The sequence below is a fragment of the Chelonoidis abingdonii genome, chromosome 1 (assembly GCF_003597395.2).
Source record: "Chelonoidis abingdonii isolate Lonesome George chromosome 1, CheloAbing_2.0, whole genome shotgun sequence".
In the NCBI taxonomy this organism is placed as follows: Eukaryota; Metazoa; Chordata; order Testudines; family Testudinidae; genus Chelonoidis; species Chelonoidis abingdonii.
In genome coordinates this window covers 272,538,793-272,557,901 of record NC_133769.1, presented here as the reverse complement: position 1 = coordinate 272,557,901, position 19,109 = coordinate 272,538,793, and the positions used below count along the sequence as shown (strand labels likewise).

Genomic DNA, 19,109 nt, shown 5'->3' with positions numbered 1-19,109 from the left:
ACCAAGGATAAATTATTTGTGAGCCGTAAAATGTATATGGATTAAATTGAATTTATTGGTGTAATCGGGCCGGCAAGTTTTCGATATCGTTGTGATTTTTTATTTTGAAAAAAACGGGAGGAGAGAGGACATTACCGCCCCTGGAGTAAACAACCAAAGTGAGCAAAACCATTGTGAGACAAGCAACACTGAGAGAAATATGTCAAATCTGAATCGTGACGGCCAGAGTAAAGACGAAGAAAAGCCCCGTGAACTTTTGGAATTTCATTTCCGATTGCACACAGACTGAGCTACTGATAGCACGCTGGCGAAAATATGCAGTCCAAATCCAAAACAAGAGTCTCCAGCATGGACGTACGGGAGATTACTATGAATCTGATCGCTGTATGGGCGAACAAATCTCTGTTCTTCAGAGCTCTGTTACACGAAGAAAAAATGACAAAGCAGTTAGAAAATCTTCCGACGGCTTGATAGACAGAGTCCACAGCAGGCCACTCGCACATGCCTGCATCACAACTGTAACGAAGACGCAATATGCATATAATGGCACGCTATTGGAGGGACAGGGAGGCTACTGACGACTCCAGCTATCCACAGTCCCCGCAGTCTCCGAAAAGCAATTTGCATTCTTGGCTGAGCTCAAACCATACTGCCATGAAGGTGCAGAAGAAAATTTCCAGGTTTTTCAGGTGAGATATTCAATTTACCCTCTCCCCCCGAAAGAAAAGGGAAAAATCGTTCTTGCTTTTTTCAATGTCACCGCTATGTCTACTCTGCATATTGCTGGTTGACGCGGGTGTGCTGCCAGCGCTGAACAGAACAGCATCCCCTTCCCAGGGGCAAAAGCTGGCAAATATGATGGTACAAAGCAGCAGCACAAGCCCGTGAGTGCTTCCTGGCTGGTCTCGGTGAGGTCGGTCATGGGGGCCGCCGTAGCGATAGGATAAATGGAATTGACTCCTGTCATTCCAAACCGCTCGGGCAGACTTCGGTACACGTAGAAGACTTGGAATCATGTTCGCTCATCCATACGCTAGTCGGAGAGCCAAGTTCCAATCAGCCGGCCCCCCGCTATCATTCATAAGAAGATTTTTGTTCAACCCCTGGACTATCATAAGGGCAGCTGGAAGGCTTGCCTCCTCCCTCATTTATCTAAGAATCTCAGTGTTTCGTTATCTACATGGAGTTCCTGTATTGACTTAACTCACTAAATGGGGGACATTGCCCATATCAGGTAGCCGGCAAGAGGGTTGGGAGGAGGAGAATACAACGGGTGGGTGTTGCAGGGGCATCCCCTAGAGATATGTGCTGCAATCATCATTCTGCAGACTCTGGGCTTTCATGGAGCCGGAACGCACTTGTGCTACTCTGGTTTTCTAGTGCACTTGACCCTAAATTCTAGGCAGACGACTTATTTTTAGACTAAACAAAAGAAGGGAATGACAACAAGGATCCATTCCACATTTTGTGCCATGCGCCCCAGCCAGCCGACCGTCATGGAGGCCACCCAGAGCACACCATGAGCGCTAGCAGACGTACATAAAGGATTGATAACCGTCATTAAGCCAATTTTCCGAATGTGAACGGTGCAAAAATGTACTGATAACCATCATATCATACCAATTTAAAATGGCAGACGAGCCACTAGCGATGGATAGCCTCTGCTACCTTGCGAAGGGCCAAAAATGGAACAAATGCTTCCCCTTTTTTGTGTAGCAACTGAGTACACGTCTGGTCAAACGCATCAGCACTATAGTGACAGTGACAAAAGGCAAAACGGGCTCCCATGGTTGCCTAAGGCTGTGGCGTCTGCCAGGGCAATCAAGAAAAAGGGCGCAAATGATTGTCTGCCGTTGCTTTGCACGAGGAAGGATTCGAGTGAGCGACATTACCCAGAATCACCCGACTAGAGCACTGTTTTTGCTGCCCATCATGCTGTCAAGTGTTTTACCCCAGCCTTGTATTTAGGTGTCAGAAGTGGGGGACCCTGCATGATCACTTTTAGCCTTAATTACAGCTTAAATTTGATACGTCCTGCACCAACCAGTACCAGAGTCATGTGTCTGGCACACTCTGTTCCACAACCTTCTCCTGGATAGAATCACCTAAGACCCATTCACACCCTTGGGGTCTCAAAACAAGGAGTAATTTTAACCATCCTCGCCGCTTTCCCCATTTCCACTGACGCAACCTGGCAGTTTAGACCTCATCCCTTGGTCTAAAAACAAGGAAAACTCAGCTGCAAGTTGCCTTAGAAAAATGTAAAGCGTTTTAAATTAAAGAACAGAAAAGGTAAAAATTATTTTCCTCTAAAATCAGGATGGAAAATGCGTTCACAGATAACTCAGATTCATATACGACAGCTCAATCCGGCTAACCGCTTAGGGCATAGCTGAGGAGCAGAGGCTCCCCCCCCCAACCCCCTGACCCTGAGATTTGCAAAGCTTACAGCAAACAGAGGAAAAATCCTTCCAGCAAAAGAACACATTACCCAAGCTGAAGAAACATACCAATAAGACTATCCGCTTTTGCCTGCTGTATTATACTATTTTCGGAAACTATGAAGAAGCGATTCAGAGAAGATTGGGGAAGTCGGTGGAAGATGTCCCCGTTCCTCTCAGTGCCTGTAGAAGCAGAATAACGAACCAAACAAAAAGCCAAAACAAAGACTTCCTCCACAAAGATTTGAAAGATCTTGTCCCCTTATCTGGTCCCGGCTCAGGTGTCCAGCGCAGGTCATGAGCTTCTTAACCAGCTTACAGGTAAAGAGAGACATTAAGACCCTTAACCATCTGTTAATACGAACAACATGCATGGGATCTCAACCCAGAATCCAATATGGGCGGGGGAGACTGCAGGAAATTGAATACGTGATGGGATAGCCTACCGCACGCAGTGCAATGCTCCGGAAATGACGCTAGCCCTCGTACATGGACCACATTCGCCGAATTAAATAGTGCTTAGTGTCGGCCTGTGTGCACTCGATCCTTTATAGCAATCTGTTTAAAAAAACTGGTTTTCTATAAAAATTAGAATAAACCCGTAGGGTAGACTATACCTAAGTATAACTACTTACTTTGTACCAACAGCACTTTCTAAAATCCTGAAATAGATTTGCTGGTGACCTCAGAGGTATCCTTCGGTTTTCTTGGGTTGAGGGTTCAGATCCCACATGACCACCTTATTTTGTGTAAAGCCTAGACTGCCTTTCTTAATGACCACTGCGATAAAAATCATCTAATTACTAAATAGTGTGTTTCTCTAAAGCTAATTTTTATCGATAAAGATTAAAAAAAATGTAACTAATTCTTCAGGAGGTCTAGTCGGTGAAACATAGAAATTAACACATATAATTACATTTTCAATATTTGTTCAGATAATTACCACGTTACGTGAGTTTGCCATTTTTTTTAGTTGAAAGAGAAAAGTCAGGCATATGGTGACAACCATGGGTCCCATGAGAAAACGATGAGAGAAGCTATTTTATTAGCTGAGGAGGCTGTGTCCAGGCATTTCGAATACCATGATATCTCCCAGCTTTACAGGGCTTCAAGGTAACTAATAAAATACTTTGCATTAGACTTACAAGAAATGCACAGACTGTAACTTTCAATATTTGCCAAGTATTTTGTAAAATACAATACCGGACTGAATTTCTTATTATAAAGGATAAAATATTTTTCTGATGTGCTTTATTACCTTTGTTTCTGAAAATGTAATTGTTAATAGAATAATATCTTAACCTATCAAGGAACTTGAATTTCTTTTTCCTTATCATTAATATAGTACTCCACTTTTCACACATACTGCAATAACTGTATATTCTAATGTATTGTACTGCAGAAGCCACAACAAGAACAAGAATCACTAACCATGAGTACATAAAAATGAACTTTTCTTTTTAAATGTAAGGATGCCGAAACTGATCCAGGAGATGCAATGTGGAATAGTCCCAGGAAGATGATAGTAGGTCTGTGGGGGTGTTTGGTGTGTGTGTGTATGTATATTATTTTAAGAAAGAGTACTTGAATATTTTACATAATCATGACTGTGACCTCGCGTCATCCTGTAGAAAGGAAGAGATCAACTATCAATTGGAATATTTCCTTGTACCTCATTTGGTCGTAATGAAATGGGATTCCAAATTTATCAAGATTACTGAGTCAGTGGAAATGTGGTGGGGGCGGATCGTATTAAATATTACATAAGAAGAAAATACGAAAGTGGTTGCTGCCCACTAATCTAAAGGTAAAAACTGTTTGCAATTGAAACCTCTTCTCTTTCTGGTGTTGTCAAAACAGATAGTTAAAGGGTTAAATGTCTCTTTTACCTGTAGAAGGTTTAACAACACGTGGACAAAAACAATCCTGGACAAGACCAATCAGGAAACAAGAATACTTCAAATCTGGGTGAGGGACAGCCTTATGTTTGTGTGCGTTTTGGCGGTTTGCTTTGTTCTCTCTGGGTCCTGAAAGGACTAAGACGTGCAGCCAGGTTCTTGCCATCTCCCCTGCTACAGATCTGCTTTAAATACAGAATAGTGAGTATTAAGTAGAGGAAGGTGGGTTATAGTCTTTAATTGTTTCTTGTGAATTTGCAATTGTAGTTTGCTAGAAGTATTTAAAATTGTAATTTTGCTGGGAGGAGGCTTCTCTCTGAAGATTTGAAAGTATCTTGTTTCCTGATTGGTCCTCTGGTCAGGTGTTTTTGGTTCCCTGTTTGTTAACCCTTTACAGGTAAAAGAGACATTAACCCTTAACTATCTGTTTATGACACGTCTTGGTCAGGTGTTTGGTTCCCTGTTTGTTAACCCTTTACAGGTAAAAGAGACATTAACCCTTAACTATCTGTTTATGACAACAACCAGAAAAGAAGAGGGTTTTAAAATGCAAACAGTTTTTACCTTTAATTATAGTGGGCACAACAGCACTTTCTATTTTATTTTCATGTAATATTTAATACATCCCCCCCCCACACACATTTCCACTGAGCTAGTATCTTGAAATTTGGAACCCACATTCATTACTGACCAATGAGTAAAGGAAATTTCCAAATTTGATATTTGATCTCTTCCTTTTCTACCAGGAGACAGCAGAGGTCAATAGTCATGAATGTAAATTATTCAAGTACTCTTTTTAAAATATATACATACACACACACACAAACACCCCACAGCCTACTAATCAATCTCTCCTGGGACTATATCCCACATTGCAAATCTCTGATCAGTTTCGCATCCTTACCATTTAAAAAGAAAAAGTTCATTTTTATGTAACTCATGGTAGTGTTCTTTTTCTGGTTTGGCTTTGCAGACAATACATTAAATATACAGTATGCAGTGTGTGAAAGTGAGTATATATAATGATAGGAAAAAGAAATTAAAGTTCCTGATAGGCTAAGAATTTTTCTATTAAACAATTACATTTTCATAAACAAAGTAAAAGCACATCAGAAAATATTTTATCTTTATAATACAGAAATATCAGTCGGTACTTGTATTTTACAAAATACTTGGCAAATATTAAAGTAAGTCTTGCAATTTTCTGTAAGTCTTAATGCAAAAGTATTTTTATTGTTACCTCTGAAGCCTCTGTACAAGCTGTGATATCATGGTATCTGAAATGCCTGGACAAGCCTCCTCAGCTAAATAAATAGCTTCTCTCAGTTCTTCTATGGACCCCATGTTGTCACCATATGCCTGACTTTTCTCTTTCAACTAAAAAAATGGCAAAACTACATTAACAGTGTAATTATCTGACAAATATTTGAACATGTAATATTATGTGTTAATTTCTATGTTTCCACAGAACTAGACTCCTGAAAATTAGTACATTTTTTTTAATTTTATCATTAAAAAGTCTAGCTAGAGAAACACACTATTTGTAATTAGAGATTTTTATCGCAGGTCATTAAAAAGGCAGTCTAGGCATTCACAAAAATAAGGTGGTCATGTGGGATCTGAAACCCTCAACCCAAGAAACCAAGGATCATCTGAGGTCACCAGCAAATTCTATTTTCCAGATTTTAGAAAGGTGCTGTTGTGTACAAAGTAAGAGTTAGTCTTAGGGTATGTCTACCCTACGGGTTTATTCCAATTTTATAGAAACCAGTTTTTTAAAACAGATTGTATAAAGTCGAGTGCACACGGCCACACTAAGCATATTAATTCGGCGATGTGCGTCCATGTACCGAGGCTAGCGTCAATTTCCGGAGCATTGCACTGCGGGTAGCTATCCCATAGCTATTCCATATTTCCTGCAGTCTCCCCCGCCCATTGGAATTCTGGGTTGAGATCCCAATGCATGTGTCGTAAACAGATGGTTAAGGGTTAATGTCTCTTTTACCTGTAAAGTGTTAAGAAGCTCAATGAACCTGGCTGACACCTGGCCAGAGGACCAATAGGGGGACAAGATACTTTCAAATCTTGGTGGAGGGAAGTCTTTGTTTGTGCTTTTTGTTTGGTTCGTTATTCGCTCTCCAGGACTGAGAGGAACGGGACATCATTCCAGATTCCCCATCTTTCTGAATCGTCTTCATGTTCCAAATAGTAAATAACAGCAGGCAAAGCGGATTAGTCTTATGTTTGTTTTTCTCAGCTGGTAAATGTGTTCTTTTGCTGAAGGATTTTTACCTCTGTTTGCTGTAACTTTGCAATCTCAGGCGTGGGGGTTGGGGGGGGGGGGATCCCTCTAGTCTATATGAATCTTGAGTATCCTGTGAAAGCATTTTCCATCCTGATTTTAGAGAGATAATTTTTACCTTTTCTTTCTTTAATTTAAAACGCTTTCTTTTTAAGAACCTTGCATGATTTTCCTTGTTTTTAGAATCCAAGGGATTGAGTCTAACTCACCAGGGATGTGGCGGCGGGAATAGGAGGAGGATGTAATTCTTCCTTGTTTTAGACCCAAGGGGTCTGGTCTTGGGTTCTCCAGGGAAGGTTTGGGGAACAGAAGTGTGCCCGACACAGACTCTGGCTGGTTGGCCAGCGTATCAAATTTAAGCTAGTAATTAAGCTTAAAAGTGATCATGCAGGTCCCCACTTCGAACCCTAAATACAGAGTGGGAAAAAACCTTGACAGCATGATGGAGCAAAAACAGTGTCACGGGTGATTCTGGGTAATGTCGTCACTCAATCCTTCCTCGTGAAAGCAACGGCAGACAATCATTTGCGCCCTTTTTCTCTGGATTGCCCTGGCAGACGCCACAGCCTGGCAACCATGGAGCCCGTTTTGCCTTTTGTCACTGTCACTATATGTTGCTGGATGCGCTGACAGACGTGGTACTGCAGTGCTACACAGCAGCATTCATTTTGCCTTCGCAAGGTAGCCGAGGCATTTACCATCCCTATGCTCGTCTGCCATTGTAATTGGTATGAGATGATGGTTATCAGTCATTTTTGCACCGTTCACATTCGGAAATTGGCAATGACGGTTATCAATCCTTTGTGTACGTCTTGCTGCTCATGGGTGCTCCTGGGTGGCCTCACTGAGGTCGGCTGGGGCGCATGGACAAAAATGGAATGGATCCTGTGTCATTCCCTTCTTTATGTTTGTCTAAAAATAGAGTCGGTCTGCCCTAGAAGTAGGGCAAGTGCCTTAAGAACCCAGAGGCACACGCTGCTCCGGCCAGAGCCCCGAGATCCTGCAGAAATGGATGATGCATGCCATTCTAGGGGTGCCCCTGCAACGACCCACCCGTTGACTTCCTCTCCCAACCCTCTTGGGCTATCCATGGCAATGTCCCCCCATTGTGAGTATGAAGTAATAAGAATCCAGAATAAGAAACACTGAGTTTGTGAGATAAAATGAGGGGGAGGCAGCCTTCCAGCTGCCCATGATAGTCCAGGGGACAAAAATCTTCTTAGACATGAAGCGGGGGGGCTGATGGAACTTGGCTCCAGCTGCTATGATGAGGACAGATTACCAAGTCTTCTGTACCGTCTGCCCCGGGTTAATGACCAGGAGTCATTCCCATTTTCCGCCACGCGCCCCCAGCCGACCTCACCGAGACCAGCCAGGAGCACTCACGGGCTTGCTGCTGCTGCTTGGATACCAGTCATTTGCAACCTTTTGCCACCGGGAAGGGGATGCTGTCTGTTCAGCGCTGCAGCACCCCGTCAACCAGCAATATGCAGTAGACATAGAGGTGACATTGAAAAAAGCAAAGAACGATTTTTCCCTTTTCTTTCGGGGGGAGGGTTAATTGAAATACATACACCCTGAAACACCTGGGAATGTTTTTTGACCCTTCAGGCAGTTGGAGCTCAGCCAAGATGCAAATGCTTTCGGAGACTGCGGGGACTGTGGATAGCTGGAGTCCTCAGTACCCCCTTCCCTCCATGCGTCCATTGATGTCTATTCGGCATTCGGTTACACTTGTTGATGCAGTCATGTGCGAGTCCTGCTGGTGGACTCTGGTCTATCAAGCCGTGAGAGATTTTCTTAACTGCTTTGTCATTTTTTCTTCTGTAACAGAGCTCTGATGAACAGAGTGTTGTCCCCATTTACAGCGATAGATTCTAGTAATCTCCCGGTACGGTCCATGCTGTGAGCTCTTTTTGGATTTGGGACTGCATTCGCCACGGTGCTCATCAGAGTCAGTCGATGTTGCATCAGGAAATGAAATTCAAAAGTTCACGGGGCTTTCCTGGTCTACCTGGCCAGTGCATCTGAGTTCAGATTGCTTTCCAGAGCGGTCACAATGGTGCACTGTGGGATACCGCCCGGAGGCCAATACCGTCGAACTGCGGCCACACTAACCCTAATCCAACATGGCAATACCGATTTCAGCTCTACTCCCCTCGTCGGAGAGGAGTACAGAAATGGGTTTAAAGAGCCCTTTATTTCGATATAAAGGGCTTCGTTGTATAGACGGGTGCAGGGTTAATTCCGTTTAATCCTGCTAAATTCGGTTTAAAAGCGTAGTGTAGACCAGGCCTTACTAATTTTGTACTACACTTTGTACTTTCATAGCACCTTCCACGTAAGGACTTCACAGCACTTTAAAAAGTTAGTTCGCTGAGTGTCTGTTACACAATAACTTTGAACACTGCAGCTGCCCAATTCTAAAATTTCAGTGAATGTTCTAGGTCTCTCTGGACAGAATCGTATTTATTTTGGTTCAAAGCAGAACACTGGAAAAAGCCTAGGTCAGAGGAAAATCAGGTCCCCCACACTCCCTGGTCCTGCAGGAATGGAGTCTGCTGTTGCCTACACATGAGAAGCAGCAGCTTAACTTGCTGCATTCGGAGTGTCTGTAGCTTGGATTCTAATAGGAATCAAAGAATCTTAAGGGGAGAGTGTGTAAGGAGCTAAATGGGGATAAGAGTGGAGTAGCAAGGTACACGTGAGGGACAAAGGGAAGCAGGAAGGATGAGAGAGATGGGGCAGTGGTGATGGGGGGAAGCACGGACCCAGAGGGGAGTGAGGAAGTGGACTTGCTCTTAGGGGGAAGAGAGGATGGCTAAGCAGAGACCCACAAGGAAATCAAGTGGTGAGGAGTGGTGGTGATGATAATGAGGGATGCAGGAATCCAGAGGCAGGGAGCCAGGTGTGTGGCTGTGAAAGCAGGAAACCAGAATAGGGAGAGTGGAAATTGAGGAGAGGAAAAAAGCAGGGCCCCAGAGGGATGGTAGAAATGGGATGGGGAAATTGCAGTTCTGGGAAAGAGGGGGGACACACACACAGTGCCCCTGCCATGGGATGAAATACAGTCCATGACATGGGGGTGGGGAGAAGAGATGGGAACAGACAGAACCCCTGGCATGAGAGATGAGATGAGGGGAGCAGCAGGGAGCCCCTGAAATAGAGGAGCATAGAAGGGTGGCACACAGGGAACTTGTGGTGGGAAACAGAAGAATGGAAGGAGCCTCTGAAGTGCACAATTCACTCAGCCTACAAGCATCGAACCCCCTAATAAATTTAAGACCCAACATCCCCATGAGGAAGGAAAATGCTATTCACCATTTTACAGATGAGGACGACAAGTTGACTCTCTGCTGAGTCTGAATAAGCTCTGGTGCAGAGACCACTCTTCTGGGTAAGTATCTGCTCTACTGTGTTCAATATGCTTGCTACTTGGCATGGAAACCTTCCAGGAGCCTCCTCAAGACCGGGGCTCCTTTGATTAGGAAAATACTTTTGGTGCCCTCTGTTTTTTCCACCCACAGGGGAAGGACAGTTGTAAAGATTGAAACATGGTTTAAACGAAAATCTTGTCCTTATTCTACAGCAATGCTAGGGTAGGAAAAGACTGCTTAATGATATCAAATACAGTTCTATAGGTATTTTTTAAGTAACTGACTCTACATTATGTCTGTATTCCCCTTCATATGTAAATATACTTATAAAAAAATTAAAGAATCATTCCACAGAATATCTGTATAAAATAGTTTGTTAGATTCCAGTACAAGTTCAGCATTTATACTTCAGGGCTTTGAACCTTTTATACTCTCTTAGCCTAGTCCACCAAGCAGACGTTGGGGAGAAGTGAGGAGCTGAATGCAGATTAGACAAAAAGACCCAATAATAGAAAAAATTGGTGCACTGCAGTCCAAGCAGTAACACACACCTCCCCTCTTTATTGAACTGTCTCCCAGCTTTATTTTCTCTCCTCATTCTCTTCAGTTAGTGTAAGTGATGTGGTTGCTCTGCACAAATGAGCATTGCTGTAAACAAACCAGGAAAGAAACAGAAGAAATAGATGAGACACCAATAAACCAGAATGCTACTGCTGGACCATAAGGAGAGTTAACCTATCAGTTATAGTATCCTTGGATATGCCAAAGAGACACATATAGAGATACTAGAAATAACTAAGTTTTCAGAGGCAGCTTACCTCCACAAATAAAGGAGATATAATTGCAGATAAACACTGAGACAAAGGACGCCTGGGGGTATCTTTTTCCTTTAAGAGAAAAAAAAAGAGTGACATCTGTAATAGAGTGAGCGCGATTAACATTTACATTGTAGCTTCAAAATAACCTTAACTGAGCCTGAGCTATTTGATTTCTGAAAATGCATCCTCACTGCTTTCTATATATTTGTTTCAGAAAAAATCTAGTTCTAATACACTATATATAAACACAAAAATGGGTATGTAAACATGCACACATATGAACTAATTCATGTAGTACATTACATTTTAATATCATCTATCAAAGTATGTGTAAAGTGATTACATTATGTGTGGGTGTGAATTCAATATGAAGAATAATTAAAGAGTAGGATTTTGTACAACAAAAGTGCACTACGTAACAATGTTTCTCCAAGAATGTACAGTGAACCTTACTAAAAATGAGAAAACTCTGATCCTATGCCCAATGTCTTGACACATGCAGGTACAAAATGCTAAGTCAACCATAATAAAACATTTAAAAACAACATCACACATATTTACAAAAAAATCAAACTGTAAGAGTAAAAAAGTATTTCAGGATGAAATCATTTTGATAAGAGCTGTTCAATATAAGCAACAACTGTAATCTACATGATTTTAAAAGACTTTTTGCAGATTTTTGAATATTTAAACTGTCAAAGGAGTATCTTAAGTGAAACAAAATTTGAAAAAATGTTGGATGACTGAACTAGATTAGCATGTTTAGAGGTATATCTTTCTAGTATTGTTTTTAGCTTTAAACATTAATACAGTACCTTATTACTTTCTAGTTTCTGTGGCTGGGCTGCTCCATTCTCTACATTCTTGGGGTCTTTTTCTCTGATTGTAAAGATCCAGTCCCCTGAATCGCGACCACCTGTGGCCTGGGCATCGGTTTCACTTTAAAAAAAATACTAAGACATTTCAGAATTTTTCCTTTACTACGTTAGTAATATTGATTTAGTAATGCCACAAAAACCTTAAAACCTTCAGATTTGAGAGTGAATTTAGAACACCATGCTTCTCAGGCCAGTGAAAACAAGGCTATGTGTAAGAATGATTAGGTTCGGTCTTAAGTAAACATTTTGTTTAAATATTGAAGATGTTTTTCTGTATATTAAACAAAGATTAAGGAGAAAGACATGCGTTCATTTACTACCTCTGACAATGATTTCCCAAGCTGAATGACACCAATGATATTACTTTTTAGCAGTATAACAGACGCCAGCAGAGGGCTCCAAATTACTGCAAAGTTTTGGGGAAGTTTGAACAGGCAAATTCAGTCAGTGCTCATTTAGCATTGTAGTAGGCTATGCACAGAACCCAGATAAGAACAAAGTCAACGTCTTATTTATTTATTTCAATTTAAAATAATAAATATGCCTCTCTAACGGTCTAGATGCCCTAACATAATTATATAATCAATAAAATTAAATTAAATCTCAGCTACATTAAAATCATCAGTTCCACAATAACTCAGCCAACCACCAAGCCAATGCTCCCTTTAAGCTGCACAGCAGTCTGGTAATGGCTGCGGAACTCAGGTGGCTCCCAGTGCGACCAGCACGCTGCCTGCCAGGCCCTCTTGTTGGAACTCAGGGTGGGTCCTCTCCGCACCACAGAAAGCCCGGGACCAGCAGAAACGGTAAAGAGCTTAATATGCTGCAGGGGGAGCGGCAGACACTCCCAGCTGATAGGACCCACATAGGGTCCTGCTCTGTCTGTTGGCCCAGGAGCTCCTTCTGGAACCCACAGAGGCTCCTCTCCGCACCACAGAAAGCCTGAGAGCAGGGAGGGTAAGGAGTGGAGGGGAAGCGAGCCCAGTCAGCCAGCATAGGGTCCCACTCCACCTGCCAGGCCCTCCTGCTGCAACACTTGGCAACTCCTCTCAGCCTGGCAGGGAGCTGTAGTGCAGGGAGAGGGGGCCTGCGCAGTTGCTGCTGATGGGGCAGGGGTACCCAGTCCGTACCCTCTTACGTGGCTCCAGGCTGTGAAGGCAAATCCCTCCTGGGGGAGGGAGAGGAGAGAAAAGAAGTGGGATTGGATCTGGGGCAGAGAGGGACAGGAGCAGGGCTCGAGCGAGCAGAGATGGGTAATGATTGTGGGGAGGCAGAGAACTAGGGGAGTTCCACCAGTCTTGCAACTGGGAGCCAGGAGTTAGAATCCTGCACAGATGATATCTTTGGGGAATTCTAAGATACTTATATATTGGTGCCATAAGAAAAAGTATTGATTTCAATAGTTTACTTGAGCCATGGTCTTAAGTCTTGTTACTCAGTACAGCACAGGAATATAAGATACATTTGAAGTAATTTGGTGTGATCTTAAACCTCTTCAGCCCAATATTTAACAGAATGGAAGATGCCGTGACTAATTACAAACTGGGCAATTTAAATGAACAGATTGGAGAGACGAAGGTCTATTTAAACATGATGAAAATATGATGTGCACAACTCAATACAAAAGAAATCTAGAGGAAACGTTGCTCCTGCCTCTTAGTCATCTGGGAAACACATCCTCAGCCTTTTCTAAAAACCGTCTCAAAACAGATATCTTTTGCACCATGCCCCCAAAGTTGCCAAATTAGGCAACTTTCGGACCAAGGCAAGGAGCAAGTTCCAGAGTCTCAAAGCCCTCCCAGAGAAAGGCTTTCCAGCCACTCTCTCATAATGAGGGGATCTAGCTTCAGTGCTTCTGCTGATTACAGTTGTGGTAATGTTGCATGGGAAGAGAGGCACTCTCTTATTTAGGATTTTATAGTTCATAAACACCTTAAACTCTACCCAGAGACCAATGGGCAGACACTGCAGACCCTGCCATAGTGCCTTCAAGGGGTCCAGAAGCCCTTTATTTCTCAGAAAGGCAATGCGTGCTGGGCTCATTGCAGAAAAAAACATCAAAGAGTTTGTGTAATTTCTCTGCAATGTCAGAGATTTCTGTGTCTACTATCCTCAAAAAAAGGTACTGAAAGGCCTTAAAATCATTTGGTGCTAATTCTCAGCACAACCACCAGGAGGTGCCGAGGTGGTGAGTCCCACCCTGTCACTGCCCATGAGGAAATTCTGTCTTCAGAATATGGTTTGAATAGTATGCAGTAAATGAGACATGGAACCACACATTGAACAATAAGAAAAAAAACCAAGATATTGAACAGGTCAGAGAACCACAAACACAGTTACATGTGGGAAAGAGAAGAGACTGTTCATGATCATTACAAGATATTGTATCCTTGCTTTGCACTGTTCATGTTTTTCAAATAAGGTGTTAATACACATTGCTTCAAAGCTGTTAACAGTGACATGACAAATCTGCTGCCACCTTGCTCTATCGTGGGCTGTTGCTTTCCAGTTGCTGTGGTCAACCTGACATGCTTTCAAGTTTGATTTCAGTATGACTTTATATTGTTTGTACTGGCCTCCATGAGAAAGGTGTTTGTAGCTGACCATCAAATATAGCCTTGAGTATTCTCAAGTCAGCCACGCCAACGAGATGCCCAGACCAATTAGCTGAACTTTCATGAGCATGCTCTCATTGCCAGATATACAGCCATTAAGGACTTTGGTATTAGAATCCTGTCAAGCATTTGACCATGCAGACAGACTGAAGACATTTTGAGACATTTACATTTACACTCAACAAGATGCGAGAAAGTGTACAGTATCGAAAAATCCTGCACTCACAGAGAGATTGACTAAATGATTTCACTTTGATATTTTTATTCTCTTTATAAAACCTTGAATACAATTAGCTTTTTCAGTATATATTTGTTTAGAAGTACTCATCAAATGGCAGAATTTCTCAACTCAAATTACCTATTATCTTCTCCTTTCCACCAATCACAAAAAGGAGGAAGGCACTAGTAGTACACCTCTACCTCAATATAACGCTCTCCTCGGGAGCCAAAAAATCTTACCGCATTATAGGTGAAACTATGTTATATCAAACTTGATTTGATCTGCTGGAGCACGCAGCCCCCCCAGAGCACTCTTTTACCGCGTTATATCCAAATTCGTGTTATATCAGGTGGCGTTACATCAGGGTAGAAGTGTACTTTATTCTGTTCAGGTTATTATACTACGTTCATCATAACAGCACCTGAACATCTTCACAGCAGTACCTGTAGAAAATTTATTCTCCATGAGTTCCCCTCTAACATCTTTCGTGGCTTCAGTGGATGTACCTGCAGTGCCACCAGGAGCAACTATTAATACTCTCTGTTCATGACCCGAGCCAACCCAATTTTCTCCAGTTCTCCCTAGAGAAAGGTAGTCTTACCGAAAAGCATATTTCCTGAAGGCATTTCTAAAAGTTAAGACAGAAGAAAATGATCCCCCTCCTTCTCTTTCTATGCCTCAGAGTGAAGAAGCAGATTTCCTCTCACCATCATGACCTTAAGTATATCAGTTCCTATAGCCCTAATGACTTTGTTGCCAATATTTGGAAGCCTTAATTGTGAACGTCCATACTTTAAAACTGAGCGTCCATCGAAATAACATCTAGGGAAGTGCAAACCACGTCCCAAAGATCCCTAACAAATCATTCAGCAAAACCAAGAAAGATCAGACTTGATATTCCTACTATTGCTAAGATAAGAAACAAACAGAAGAGCACCCATCCCCGTTTTTAAATTTACTTTTAGGACCTCTTTAGACAAGATCATCAAGGAACCGTAAGAGAGCAAACCCTAATTTTTTCTCCTTTAGAAGTCCCGTTTATCTCTAGACTTCTTGGTTTCTTCTTGATTTTTAAAACACCAGAAATGTACTTGCACATTCTTTAGCTTTCAGTTGCTGATATGTACTCTCAATTTTAACTTCAGGTTAAGAGAGTTGGTTTAATTTAGTCATGAAGATAATTTATTTTTTGTACTTTCTAGTATGACAGAAAAGAGTGTGTGCTGAGCACTGTATGACTGAAACTAACAGTTTGAGATGCCAGACCAGATGGAGCAAACTGTTTGCCGCATGAAATATTACAAAACACACCCTTCCTCAACAAAAATATTAAATATTTTATAATTAGTGTTCTTTCATCTTTCTGGGCTTGAAAGCTCTCAAAACATTTCAATTAAGTTTTTAACTTCACATGCCTGGTAAGCCCAACATTTTTTAAATAAAGAACACCAGCTAAATAGACAAGATGATACACAACTCCTTGAGAAAATTCTCCTCCTCTATTTCTGTGTTTACAATTATGTTATAGACTCAACAAACTTACGCATCCGATTCTTCAGAGCTGCAGTCATCATGGCTCTGTTCAGACTTCCACTTCTTGTGCCTATCAATGAGTTCTGCCAGGTAGGATGTTTTCTTTGCATTTCGTATTATGAATTTGTGTTTCAAGAGCTCCTTTGCTGTTGGTCTCTTAAAAATAAAAATTAATTGTAAGCTACAGTCTAACTTTTTTTCTCTATATTTGAAACAGTTGAGATGACTCACATATCGTGATTTGAAAAACGAAAGAGGACATGACAAATAATATAAATCAGAAACTTTGATGGCTTAATACTAAACACAGAAACGCAGGGTGGAAGGGACCTAAAGAGGTTATCTAGTCCAGACCAGTACCAAGCATACCTACAACTATTCCTGATATGAGTTTGTCTAATCTGTTCTTCAAAACATCTAATGACAGTGTTGAAGCTTATTTCAGTGTTTAACTATTCTTAAAAGTTAGAAAGTTTTTCCTAATATCTAACCTATACCTCCTTTACAAGCTAATTACTTCTTGTCCTACCTTCACAACAACTGATCACCAGCAGTGCAAGTAGGCTGGCACGCTGTGCCAGCAAGCTATTTATAGCTGGTATGGTGTACCAGAAAGACACAGCAGCAGCCCAGCCGGAGGAGAGGGCTGGGGGTTCTGCTCCTTTCCCTGTTGGGAGGGGTAGAGGGGAAAGGAGCAGAATGCCAGCAGCTCCTCCAGCTGCTGCCCCCACCTCTGACCTTGCCCTCCACACACCCCCAACCAGCCCTGTCTCCAGAATTCTGCTCCTTTCCCTGCTGCCCCTCCCATCCACATATCTGATGCTGTTTCCCAGACTTCATCTGTGAGTCCGTCTACTCTGGCTCAGGTAAAGCCGCCAGAGGAGCTGGGGACTGGCAGTTTTCTCCTTTCCCCGCTGGCGGGGGCAGCAGCGAGTTGATACACTCACAGATGAAGTCTGGGAAACAGCATCAGATATGTGGATGCCAACCTATGACCCAGTAGCACCAGACACATCTGTATCATCACAGTCAAGTTTGATTTTATCCTGAACACGAGCAATCACATTGACAGAAATCTGTCCTTGAGAAGGCTAGGCTCTCTCTGAATCAGAATCAATTAGGACTTCTATGAACTCCATCATCTGTGATGGGATAAGACAATTTTTCATAGTTCATGAGAAGACTCTGTTGCTAGTCTATGTAGAGGGAATATTCTAGACTTGCTGCCAACTTCTCCTGGGTTCTGTCACATAACAGTCAATTGTCTAGGCAGGGTAAATATGTAAGAAGAGTGTCTTCTGCCTTAGTTGGGGTTGATATACATAAGGCTTCTTTTAGGAGTTGGTTTATAAATTCCCAGGGACTTTAAGGTAACCCTTGAGGGAAAGGTGCGCTTCATCTGTTCTCTGGCTGAAGAGGACAATTCCGTCAAAAGACAAGTCCTCTGTCATGACCAGTATGCCATGTGGTAATCTCAATGCCCACAGCCAAGAGACCCATCTCATACTAATGGCCTTTGCCATCAAAGCTGCAGCCATACAGGAACCAGAGTCATCCGCACCAAACTATTGCTGCCAAGGTAATCTATGCCAGGACTGTTGACATGGAGACTGTTGGTCCAGCTGGGGACTTTGCCAGTGTTGAGATGGCCGGGATCTACATTGTTGGTGCCGACTCTGCCAGTGCTTTTTTCACCATTCCACTGTTTGATCCCAGAGTGTGATGAGTGCTCAAGGGAGTGCTGGCTGATGCTAGTTGATGCTGATTCTAACAGTTACTTCTGGGTCCGAAGTGACCCGCATGAACTGCTCAAATAAATGCATCTTGTACATAGCATCCCTGGACTTACCGTGCACGTCCTGGAGGAGAAGGACTTGCATGCAAAGATCTGGCTTAACCAAGATGTGACTCTCTCCTAGGCAGAAAAGGCATTGACTGTGTCATCCTTAATAGAGATCAGCCCATTGCAGGACATGCAGAGTTTGAACTCAGAGTTTGGACTCCACTACAAGGTGTGCTGGTTGGTGTGAAGCACCAAACCCAGCTGAAGGTGGAGGTGGGAAGAAGAGTTGTGGATCAAATACTTTTCTTCTTCTTCTTCAAATAGGTTGAAAAATCCAGGATTAAAGGTCTCTGAAAACTAATTGGTCAGTCACTTGCTGGGTTCCATCTCACTGCCACAGAGCAGTAAGAGGGAACTGGGAAGAACCATGGCCATTCCCCTGTTTATGCCCTCTACACAGACAACAACAACATCTGACTGACACGTCTATACTGACATATCCAAAGAAGAACACTCATTCTCATCCAGTGAAAGTTGGGTAATGTCTCTAGGGCTCGGAGATGCCTCAAAGAAAGTGTTGGGGTAAGTCAAAGATGAAGAATGAGGAAACAAGATAATAGGTGTTAACAGAACTACTGGGTCAACAGGGAACCACACAGCTTTGCATTATGAGAATTCAAGAAACATCCAAGTTAATAATGTCTATGAGAAAGAAAACTCACAGAGGCTGTTAAAACACCTGTATCACAAAGACAGTAAGTAGTCATCTTTAACATATTCTAGAAGAAACAGAGTAAAAATTGCCTGGGGGCTTGCAGAAACAATATGAACACAAAGCAAAGGGGCTTTAGGGGAAAAAACAAGCAACCCAAGAAATCATTATGGAGTACTGGAGAACCTACCAGGAAGAAGGCAAAGTAACTAAACAGGATCGATAGGGACAGGTGAGCAAAGCCCACAGGTCATGAAGACCTGGGAGATGGGTTGGAAACAAGAGAGAGCGTGGGCTATAATGGCAGAGAGAAAGGAGGGTCAGGGCAAACTGGGAGGCAAGATCAAACCAGTATCTTAGATGCCTATATACAAATGCAAGAAGTATGGGTAATAAGCAGGAAGAACTGGAAGTGCTAATAAATAAATACAACTATGACATTGTTGGCATCACTGAAACATGGTGGGATAATATACATGATTGGAATGTTGGTGTGGATGGGTATAGTTTGCTCAGGAAGGATAGACAGGGG

At 42.4% G+C, this 19,109-nt stretch overlaps 1 protein-coding gene across 5 annotated transcripts in view; it reads right to left on the bottom strand.

Moving 5' to 3' along the window:
- The window catches only part of STK24 (serine/threonine kinase 24), a 147,153-nt gene that overhangs the window by 16,880 nt on the left and 111,164 nt on the right, over nucleotides 1-19,109 (bottom strand). For all 5 annotated transcript variants that reach the window (XM_032771476.2, XM_032771480.2, XM_032771478.2 and 2 more), the window contains 4 exons: nucleotides 16,093-16,238; nucleotides 11,652-11,775; nucleotides 10,837-10,905; nucleotides 5,580-5,716 (listed from right to left, as the gene is read on the bottom strand). In XM_032771476.2, coding sequence (XP_032627367.1) covers nucleotides 5,580-5,716; nucleotides 10,837-10,905; nucleotides 11,652-11,775; nucleotides 16,093-16,238 — 476 coding nt within the window. The remainder of the gene's footprint in view (nucleotides 1-5,579; nucleotides 5,717-10,836; nucleotides 10,906-11,651; nucleotides 11,776-16,092; nucleotides 16,239-19,109) is intronic.